The sequence below is a fragment of the Musca autumnalis genome, unplaced genomic scaffold (assembly GCF_047663935.1).
Source record: "Musca autumnalis isolate F117 unplaced genomic scaffold, ASM4766393v1 scaffold_1, whole genome shotgun sequence".
NCBI classification, from domain to species: domain Eukaryota; kingdom Metazoa; phylum Arthropoda; class Insecta; order Diptera; family Muscidae; genus Musca; species Musca autumnalis.
The window spans coordinates 52,813,238-52,825,251 of record NW_027411644.1 but is presented as its reverse complement, the minus strand read 5'-3'; the positions used below and the strand labels follow the sequence as shown (position 1 = coordinate 52,825,251).

The window sequence follows — 12,014 nt, the reverse complement described above, 5'->3', positions numbered from 1 at the left end:
AATAGTTTTTAAAAAATTCACGATTTCTGAAAAAATTATATAAGTAATTTAAGAAAATCCACGATATGTGGAAAAATATATTTAAAAATCGACGATTTGTTAAAAAAATATTTTTTTTAAAAATTTGTGGAAAAATATTTTTTTTTTTAAATCCATTTTTTGTAGAAATATATATACTTTTTTCAATCCACCATTTGTAGAAAAATAGTTTTTAAAATTAACGATTTGTGGAATAATATTTTTTTAAAAATTAACGATTTGTGGAATAATATTTTTTTTAATTAACGATTTGTGGAGTAATACTTTTTAATAAAAGGATTTGTGGAATATTATTTTTTAAAATCCATGGCTAAGGAAAAATATTTTTTAAAAAATCCACGATGTATGGAAACTTATCTTTTAAAAAATCCACGATGTATGGAAACTTATCTTTTAAAAAATCCACGATGTATGGAAACTTATCTTTTAAAAAATCCACGATTTGTGTAAAAATATTTGTTAAAATATCCACGATTTATGGAAACATATTTTTTAAAAAATCAACGAATTATGGAAAAATATTTTTTAAAAAATCCACGATTTATAGAAAAATATTAAAAAGAACCTACGATTTTTTGAAAAAAAAAAAATTAAAAAAAAAAATTACGCTATATGGAAAAATATTTTTTAAAAAATCCACGATTTATGGAAAAATATTTTTTAAAAAATCCACGATTTATGGAAAAATATTTTTTAAAAAATCCACGATTTATGGAAAAATATTTTTTAAAAAAATCCAGGATTTATGGAAAAATATTTTTTAAAAAATCCACGATTTGTGTAAAATATTCTTTAAGAAATCCAAGATATTTAGAAAAATACTATTTAAAAAACCACGATTTTTAGAAAAATATTTTTAAAAAATCCACGATTTGTGGACATTTTTTTAAATCCCCGATTTGTACAAAAATATTTTTTTTAACAAGTAAAAAAGTATCAGTCGACTTGGTCGACAGAGATATACCTTCAGCCTCGGAACTAAAAAAAAGTAAAACACAATATTTCTGACGTTTATATAATACGATGTATAACGTTTGGACCAAATCTGTTTCTCCATTCGAGGATTATCTTACGTACTATCCAGTTTAGTTGGTGCCGGCAGGCTTTTTTTGGAACTTTTAGACCATTATCCCTCCTGAGATAAATAAGGATTTGCCCCTGAAAAATCATGTACCGTCGTAATTGGGAAAGCGAATACAAGTTGTTGCAACAAAAACCAAAAGGATTCTAAGTCCAATTTTTGGACCGATTCGGCTGACCCATTCGAGAGTTATCGTGCGCTCCAGCCACTACACATAGTGTCATAGGGGTATTTTAAAACTTTCGGACTATTTTCTCAGAAAGTATGGACTTTCCCACTTAAAAAAAGCGTGTACTGTCGTAATGGAAGCAGCGAATACAAGTTGTTACAAAAAGAAGCAAAACGATTTGAGATCAGGCCTTAAACTGCACTCTTTACAAATTTGGGTGGGAAGTACTCGAAGGAGTGAACTTATATAGTCCATATTCGAACGTGATCTATGTCCCGTAGAGATATTACGATACGAACAGTATGGACAAAATCGGTTATTAAAACGAAAAGGAGGTGCTAAAATGAACTTGTCCGAAATTTTTGTTTGGGATGTACCCGAGGGAGTGGACCGATAGAGTCCATATTCGAATCTCATCTATGGCTGGTAAAATATTCAAGATGTGCAAAGTATGGACCAAATCGGTTAGTCGCTTCAAAGGTTATCGTGCGCACAATTTTTCCGAATATATCCAAACTTTTGTGGGGGAGGTATCTGAAGGAGTGAACCAATACTTAAACTTAGTTAGGGCAAACTATTACTAACGCCAAATTTTGGACCAAAGGCCCCCCTCAACTCGTCTATAAAGACTCTTTTCAGCTCATCTATAAAGTCTCCCTTATGTTTGTTCATAAAGAGTCCCTTCTTTTCGTTAATTAAGACTCCCTTTAGCTCGCCTATAAAGACTTCGTTTAGAGAGTCTATAAAGACCACCTCCAGCTCGTCTATAAAGAATCCCTTATGTTCGTCTACAAATACTGTAAAGACTCCATTTCGGGTATCCTTCCCACATATCCGGTCATTGTAGTGTTTTGCTTGCCTTCACTTCACTTCACTTTATTTATTTTATTTTTTCTTCTATTCCTTCCTTTACCAAAATCGCCAGTAATAAGATAAGTTGTTGCTTATAACCTGTCATCATGGTTTGGAATATTAATAAGCCAAACAATGTGATATGTTTATAGAACAAAAATTATTTTTATTATGGCCACATCGTAAAATCTTGACCATGTTAAAGCTCGTCTTTTTCTCTGAGACAAATAAATTATTCTGCGAATAATTTTTTATTCCTTTATAATTGAATATAAAATTGAAATTTAAATACTTTGATTTTAAATGGCATTTTAAGAGACCATTGGAAGTCTGGTACGTTGTGGGAATATCAATTGGAAGCTTGGAAGAAGGAATGAAAGACGAGAAATATGGTTTGGTTTAGTGAGAATTTTTTTCGATGGATTTTTAACCTCCACCCTTATAAAATATTTACGTAAAATAAAATATTAATATTTTGTTTTGTTTTCTCTTTGTCGCCAGCGACCCTGCGAATGTCAACGCCAACGTAAACGTTGCTATTGTTTCCGTCCACATCGTAATGAAAATTGGCTATTTTCACGTTACTCAACCGGTTGGAGATGTGGCCTGCATGCCGATTGGACAGAATTGACAAGTTGTGTCGATCAGGTGCTGGATAAAAATGAAGGAGAATCAGCGAAACGAAGATATTTCTATATTTCACTGATACGAGAACCTCTGGCCCGTTATATGTCCGAATATCGCCACGTCAAACGCGGCGCAACATGGAAAAATTCACGACATTGGTGTCTGGGCAGGCAGGCAACGCAAAAGGAATTGCCACCCTGTTATAAGGGTGATGATTGGTTGGATGTTACCATTGATCAATTTGCAGGATGTGAATCCAACCTGGCGACAAATCGTCAAACACGAATGTTGGCCGATTTGGCCTTGGTGGGCTGTTATAATAAATCAGCAATGCCAGCCCATGAACGTGATCGTGTAATGTTGGCCAGTGCCAAGCGGAATTTGGCATCTATGGCATATTTTGGTTTGACGGAGTATCAAAAGGTAGGGTTTGGAGTATTTACTGTTTCTTTTTATTAATTGTTGTTTTTATTTTTGTTTGATTTTCAGATCTCCCAGTACATATTTGAGGAGACATTCAATTTACGCTTCGCCATTCCATTTGAACAGCACAATAACACTTTATCCGTTTCGGCCATACACAATCTGAGACCGGATCAAAGAAGAAAAATAGAAGAATTAAATAGTTTAGATATAGAATTATATGCTTTTGCCAAAAATTTATTATTCGAAAGGTAAACACCATGGTCATAAGTAAAAACTGTAACAAACATCATTTTTTTAAACATTTTTTAATATATTACATACCTTCCTTCGTTTCAGATTCGAACATTTAAAAGCTCGAGACAACGATTTTGAAAAACGATTTGCCAATTTGGGCAATATTTACTACAAGCAAGGTGTTACCGAATTCAATTGGGACAGCAATATAGATGAGACTGTAAGTACAGAACACTGAAGGTGAACGACCGATCGATCGATTTGAATGGATGGATGGATAGTCGTCGTTAAGTAGCAGCAATAAATCCTCGCCCGAATTTGTTTATACAATTTAACAGCATTATGCTATTCCCCCATCTCCCACACCTCCCTTGTCTCATCTACCGCCCCTCCCGAGAATTAAGGAATGAAAAAAGTGTCTAAGAAAAATCGAAAACAAAACACGTTTGTTACAAAACCAAAAATTATTATAAATAATTATAAAACAAAGAAGAAAAGGAATTATGCTAGAATTAAGTAGTATTCCATAACAAATACACAACACAGCGACACACACACACAGACAGATAATAACTCATAGCAAAGCATTTATAAGTTATTTAGTTTTAATAAGACACATAAGAAGGCCAACCACACACATTTTTGTAAGTTGTTTTTTTATACAAATTAAAGGTTTTGTTTTCTATGATTTGAATTGAACAAAGTGGAGTGGTACTAACATCAATCCTGTTTATTTTAGAAAGAATTTTGCCTAGATTGAAAAAAAAAATAGGTGTTTTGTTAACAAATCCTCATTTGTTTTCTTTCAAATCATAGAAAAAACCGGAGGACATACTGGAAATAAATGCACTACGGGAAATTGGAATTGTGTATAATCAACATTTACCACATTTTTACAAAACCACTTCACTCCATACTATAATTCAATACCAGGCAAATACCCTTAACTGGTGTTTACACACTGACATTTTTTGGCAGACAATTGTAAAGTTAGCAAAACCATTTGCATCAATACATTTATACTTTTCTCAATACTTATTTAAAAATGCACAAAACGACCACGAAAACCTGACAAAATCGATTAGTTGTCAATGAGAGCCGTACTTAAAATTTTCTGAGCGACATTTTTGCAGAACATTTCGAAGCTGAAAAACGTCATACTGTGGTACTTTTATAGCGGCTCTTAAAATAAAGGACGAAAAGGACATTAAAGGAAGCGAACTAGAAGATCGAAATGTTCTACGAAAATAATAAAATGACTGAAGACATGTAATCTCAAAAATAAGCTAAAGCAACAGTGAACAAAGATATAACGTTAATTCCTGAGGGCTTATAGGGTCTCCAGCAAAATATTCATCACGCCATAACTCGAAAGTTCGACTCACGGCGGATCTGTCCTTCGGGGATTTTGGTATGCTCACCAAGGACATCCATCCCCAACTTTCACCTCCATTTTGTTGCATAGTGTTGTAAACGCCGGTTTAGCTTTTACGGTGAAAAGAGTATATACGGGTATATATTTCCATACGACCAAAATGTTCCACACAAAAAAAAATGATTTTGGACCCCAAGTAAGTTTGAACAAAATCCATTTCAGACAATTTAGAGTCGATTAAGCCATGTCCATCCGTCTGTCTATCTGCGTGACTGTATCGCACGAATGGATCAACCGATTCGGTCCAATTTTTCGCCTTCTTAATGGGGGCTACTCTGAACCTAAATTCCCTGTGAGTTTTTTCACTCTCTCCCTTAAGTTGAAACGGCAGAAAGACAAAACTCACGGGGAATTTTCGTTCAAAATAAGGCTGAATATTTTCTCCGAACTTAGATCAACTTCGAAGATGAGTTATATCGGTCCACTTCCTTGGGTACCTCCCTCACCAATGTCCAACATTTTACGCAAATTCTGTTGAGCACGACAACTCTCGGTTATTCCGATCTAGTCCATAATTTCCAAGTAGTAATATTTCTACCAGACATGGATTAGGTTCGTATATGGACTATATCGGTCCACTCCTTCGAGTAACTCCCACATAAAATTTCGGAAAAGTAAAGTTTAAAACCTCCTCTCAAATCCTTTTTGATTTTTTTTTACAACAGATTGTACTCGGGACTTCTATTACGACAGTACAAGTCTTTTCAGGGGCAATTCCATACTTCCTGAGAAAACGGCACAAAATCTTAAAAAAACCCTACGGCCACCATTTGTAGTGTCAAGTGCGCACCACAACTCTCGAACTGGACACTGCATTCGTCCAAACATGGCATAACGTAATATTTCTGCGAATTTTAGATAAAGTTCGAAGACGGAACTTATTGCTCCAGTCCTCCCGGTACCTCCCCCACTAATGATCAAAAATATTTGCTAAAATGGTACTAGCAATATGTCTTAAACGGAGCAACCTATTTGGTTCAAACTTTGGATCTTGGAATATTTTGTACAAACTCATTAGAGTACCTCCCTCATGAAAGTTCAACATGTTTGGTTAACTGCAGTTTAGGCTATGTTCGAAGATGCTTCGAAAATTTTTACCGAACGTACTCCTTATGGTTCTGTTTACAGCGATAATATGTTTTTCGTGGGCAAGTCCAAGTTTCCAGAGATACTCTTCAAAAAGCTTTAAATTATACGGCGATCAACTGAAATTGAACATGGGCGCGATATCTATAGAAAGGGATGACATCCAAAATAAGATCCCCTTAGTCTATATTTACATTCGGCAATTTTCCTTGCGGCAATTGTCAGTTTGTCGGTGAGAGAGGGTGTTGAGAGGCAAAGGGTTACCATATGCCTCACCTCTCTCTCCAACAAACTGACAATTGCCGCAAGGAAAATTGCCTAATGTAAATATGGACTTACATAATGGACAAGGCGGTCCATTTCTTCAGGTACCTCCTACACAACATTTTGGGCTTTAGTCCAAATCGATTTGTTTGTGGCATGTTCATACGTCCCACAATAATCTGAAAGTCCCCTAAATACACAATTTTAAGGAAAAGGATCTTGGTTGTGCGTAGCCGGTTTTCGATCTTTCCATATATGAAATTTTCAATTCACACAGGCTGAGGATATATCTGAGTCTTCATAGCCGCTTAATACTTTTTTACTTATTAAACCTCAGAACTCTTGGGCTTTGAAAATGATGAGTATTCTTAGAAGAATAAGTGTTAGACGATCTTCCAATGGACTTGGTCGTCTATTAGTATTCCCTCACTCCCTCATAGTCGTCTAAAAAGACTACATAGTGGTCGCCTATAAAATATTGCACTTCATCATTGTTGTCTACAAAGGCTCCCTCCTTGTCGTCGTCCAATCTTGTTGATTATAGAGAGAACCTTCCGACCGGGACTTAGTTCTTAAGCACTTCTTTGTTAGCACCTCATATGATTCCCCTCTGACCGTCTACAAGTCCAAGTCGTCTAGTCGTTGAGAGAGACAATATTGTATTATGTAATAAAGACTCCACTAATCGTTCATAAAGTCTCAGTTTTTGTTGCCTATGGGCATCATGTACAAAAATCGCTTCCTGATCGTTTGTGAAGACTCCATTATTATTAAAGATTCCTGTCCTGTTCGTTTGTTATAACTCCATATTGGATTCTGATCTCCTATATATACTTCCTCTTGATCGACTTTCTTTTTTCGGCTGTAAAATATTCCCTTTTTGTTTCATCTGGTTGTTCATAAAAACTCCTTCGTGATCGTCTACAGAGTTGACCTAAATATACGCCTCCTCCCGGTTATCTAAAGTTGTCGACATTTCTTGTATATTCCAGCCCTTTTAAAAGATCTCGACAGGTGGAATCTTAAGACTCGGGCGTGAATCGGGTTGCACTCATTGATATGATAGGAGTATCCCTTGTGGAACAATTAAAAAATGGTTGCCTATAAAGACTTCATTTTGATGGTATATAAAGATTCTCTCTTGGTTGCTTACTAAGATTGCCTTGTGGTCGTCCAAAAATACCCCCTGCTGGTCTTCTTTTAAGGCTTCTTTGTAGAAAATCAGCCTTATTCTGAACGTAAATTCTTCGTGAGTTTTCCCACACACTCCTTTAAACTGAAACGGCGGAGAGACAAAACTCACGTGGAGTTTACATTCCAGGTCGATTATAAAGACGCCATTTTTGTTATATATAGACGACCCCCTAATCGTCGTTAAAGTTTTTCTTTAGGCCATCTATAAAGACACCGTCCTGGACGACGATAATGACTCCTTTGCCTGACTTCCTCTTGCTAGTCTACAAAGACTTGATTCTGGTCGTCCGCCATTCGTTTTGGTCGCCTAAAACGATTTTTAATTTCAGCAATGCAGTAACCCACACGATGTTTGTGGAGAGAGCGAAATTTACGCTCTCGATGTCGTATGCGTGTGACCGTACATACTTCATTTGTATTGGTGCCTATACCTGGCCTAAAATGACTGCCTTTTGGTGCCTTCCCATTATCCCAGAAACGACGTTCTATCCACCTAAATGAACTTCCCCTTGGTTGTCTATTGAATGTACATACTGGTCGTCTATTAAGACTCCCTCATTAGGGTCCATAAATAAATTTTCTCTTTTGGTTGTCCATATGGATTCCCCTATGTTCGTTTGTAAGGTCTCCATGATGGTCGTCTATAAAGACATAATTTTAGTCGTCTATATAGGGAACCGTATTCCCGCCAAATTATTCTTCCCCTTGGACTTTTACAAAGGCTTACTTCAGGTTGTCTTTAAAGACTTGTTGGTCGCCTAAAATTACCACCATTTGGTTGCCTAAAGTGACTTCCTTTTAGTGCCTTCACATTGTCCCCAGAAACGAACTTCTTTACACCTATATGCACCTATATCCCTACTGGTCGTCTATAGAGACTCCCTTATTAGGGTCTACAAAGACTTCATTCTGGTCGTTCGCCAATCGTTTTGGTCACCTAAAATTACCACCATTTGGTTGCCTAAAATGACTCCCTTTTGGTGCCTTCACATTGTCCCCAGAAACGACATTTTTTCCATCTAAATGTACTTCCTCTTGGTTGTCTCCATGATGGTCGTCTATAAAGACATAATTTTAGTCGTTTATATAGAGAACCGTATTTCCGCCTAATTATTCTTCCCCTTGGACTTTTGCAAATGCTTACTTCAGGTTGACTATAGAGACTTCTTTGTAATAATCTCTTCTTGTCGTCCATAATGACTCCTTTCTGGTCGTTTGTAAACAATACTGACTGATCGTCTATATAGACTATTTCTTAGCATCTTCAAAGACATATTTCCTATTACCTCCTAAGTGGACATTCTAATCGACTACTAAGACCGTCTTAGGATTATTTTGAGGTTTCCCTTCTGGTTGTCTGTGCAGGGTCCTTTCTGAACATATTTTAAGCAACGTCTTCATTTCTTCCTTGGAAACATTCTTCAATTTGTTCACACATTTTTAGATTAGCTTATATCGTGGTTAATGTACATGAATCGCATTAAGATTTCCCGTAGTCTATTTATACACACACCAACACTACAACAATCTTTTACACCACAAGGAATTTTAGAGTTAAAAACAACTACCATTTGATGACGAGTATATACAATATTAAACAAAAAAGAATCAAGTATATAAGCTTTAGCTTGTAGAATCTAATTTCTTTTAAGAAAAAAAAAAAATTAATTAAGTATCTTTTTTTTTAATTTAAGCTAAAATTGTACATATAGTCATAATATTTTGATTATTATTTTTTAATTTATTTTAAGCATTAGTTTGAATTCCATAAAAGTATTTTTCTCCACTAAGTTTACTTCTTCAAAGGGATCAATGCTTTGAAAAAGAAAATCGAATGTTAAATGTTATATCAATATAAAGACTCAACGCTTGGTGTCTACACATATGACCTTATGATCGTATCTTAAGACTTCTTTTTGATTGTCACTAAATACCAATCTATAGTGCGATTCTCTAACACCTTATTTTATTTATCGACAAAAATCGCTAAAATTAAAATGATTATAAATTCGGTAATTAACGATATTTTTCGGTAAGTTAGCGACCAAAAGAAAGTAGTCGTAAAGTTCTACCGATAGCAACAGTGTCGTCTACTTTTACTTGAACTTTTCATTCATAATTTTGCGTTTTAATTTTACCGACATTTGTCGGTAACTCAAAAAATGAGTTAGAGAATCGCACTACTGGTCGTCCATAGAGACTCCCTAGTATTGGAATATTAATTTCTTGTTATCTACAGGGACGGCCTTCTGATCATTTTTAAAGATTTCTTTCTGATTCTCTATAAACATAGTGTCATAGTGATTCGCTTGTAGTAGAATATGAATACTCCCGTCTGGCCTTCTATAAAGATTCCATTCTTGTTATCTATAGCGACGGCCTTCTGTTTGTTTGTAAGGACTCTCGTCGTTAAGGTTCTCTTATTAATGATAATCAAATACATACATCCTTTTGCTCGACTATAAAGACCCCCTACTTCTCGTCCATAGAGACTCTATGTAGTAGAATATAAAGACTCCCTTCTGGTCGTCTATATAGACCCCGTCTACGACGTCGATAAAGATTCCTTTGTGGTCGTTTGTAAAGGCCCCCTCTTGGTCGCCTAAAATGATTCCCTTTTATGGTTTTGGTCGGCTATAAAGACTCCCTTCTGGTTGTTCATAAAGACTACCTCTTGATCGCCTATTAAAAAGTCATTTTGATCGTTTAAAAAGACTTCCTCTTGGTGGTCTATAAAAACTACCTCCCTGTATTCCATTAAACCTTCCTTCTAATACATTTTTTCAATATTTGGTAATACAGTTGGACTATTAAATAAGCGGTATTCACTCATGGTGGTAGCTAGGTGAGGGGGTGCATGGAGTACATATCCCATCGCTTTTTTCGGAATCTGTACTGAAGAGCAATGGGCTATGAATCCTCTTTCTTTCAACTTTCATCATAGGACCTACTGAAGGTGATGAAGATGCAGATCTTGTTGAGCCCATAATATCAATATCGTTTAAATCAACATTACAACCTGCAATACTTTTTCTAGAAACAGGGACCATAGCCTCGTCCACGACTTTTGAATTATTATCTTTGGTCCCCATTTCATTTGATTGAGGAACGCGATTTGGCAGCGGCAATTCGGTTCCTATCCTCGCACTGCCAGATGTTGATGGCTTATTGCACATTGTTCCACTTGTCGCCGCACCACAATTACTGGACTTTTTATTCTTTTGCGATTTATTCGATATCAATGAGTCCCTTGAACGTTCTGTATCCGAACCAGCACCCATGGGTAGTGGCGTTAAGGTGGCACTATTATTGTGATCCAGTGCTGTACTGCAGGAGTTTGAATTTGAGTCTTCAGAAAAATTAACAGAATTCGGTAAGAGGTCGCTTGAGTTGGCGCTGTTATTTGGAGTAAAACTTGTATTCAGTGATGTATTGATGTTATGTTGCTGCTGCTGATGGTGTTGATTTTGATTTTCATACCTTTCTTCAATTTTTTTCATTACCTTTAATAGAACCTCCAGCAATTTCTTGTTAGTTTGTTCGGAATGTTGTAAAAGTTCCATACAGCGATGCAGAATGTCCAATAAACACATAACAATATTTTCCGTCGAACTCATGTTTTCAAAACGTCCTTCACTTTTTTCACTTTCAAAATCCAAACAATATTTTTTCCAATTTACCAAAATATTTTTTTCCAATTTACACGTGCAACAACAACATTTACCAAAATATTTTTTTCCAATTTACACGTGCAACAACAACATTTACCAAAATATTTTTTTCCAATTTACACGTGCAACAACAACATTTTCCAAAATATTTTTTTTTTTATTATTTTATGGTGGAGGGGAAATTCCATTGAAGATGATGTTGAGGTGGAGGAGGAGCAGGAGATTGCTGTGGGCACTTCAATGGTGTGTGGTGTGGTTAATGGTGTGGGGAAATCTGTAAAGTATGTTGGTCTTTAAATTTGGAACGCTTCATATATTGAAATTTGTCTCGAAAGAAGATGCATGATTTGGGACAGTTCTAAGATAAAAAGCTCTTCTCTCTCCATTATCAACCCATAAAACAGACTTCTTCCAAAAAAGTTAACACTTACCACTATCGTCTGACAACAGCTCGGTAAAGCATATTGCAACATTTGCTTCTTGTTGAGTACTGGTCAATAGCTGCAATTTTTGATAACGGCCAAACGCCACACAGAACACGATTGGCGACAATGTGGAATTGGTTCGAGTACAAGACGTATTACAACTCTTGCATATGTACTAGGGTTTTTTTGCAAAGAAACGTTTTTTTTGTGAATATTGTAAACAAATCAAAACATCTTAACGTCATCGTCAGTCTATCTTTTAGCTTCAGTTTTATTACACTTTTTTCATAAAAATTAGTTTTTCTTGGCATTAGTTTTTCCATTTTTCTACCACAGAACAAAACTCCGATATAAAATAAAACTCACAACAAATTGGCGCCAAAACAATCAGCTGTTCTACACCCTTTTAAAAGTACAGTGCAATGTTTACAATACTTTTAGGTCGAGTAAATTAACAACCCTGCGTGGTAAATTAAACTTTCATGTATTTTGTTGTTGCGGTATTTTAAAC

General features: G+C 35.6%; 1 protein-coding gene across 1 annotated transcript in view; it reads left to right on the top strand.

Moving 5' to 3' along the window:
- The window catches only part of Hs6st (heparan sulfate 6-O-sulfotransferase), a 278,735-nt gene extending 274,990 nt beyond the window's left edge, over positions 1 to 3,745 (top strand). The window contains exons 4-6 of the mRNA XM_073974201.1: positions 2,643 to 3,191; positions 3,258 to 3,442; positions 3,531 to 3,745. Coding sequence (XP_073830302.1) covers positions 2,643 to 3,191; positions 3,258 to 3,442; positions 3,531 to 3,666 — 870 coding nt within the window. The 3' untranslated portion in view covers positions 3,667 to 3,745. The remainder of the gene's footprint in view (positions 1 to 2,642; positions 3,192 to 3,257; positions 3,443 to 3,530) is intronic.
- Positions 3,746 to 12,014: the final 8,269 nt, after the last annotated feature.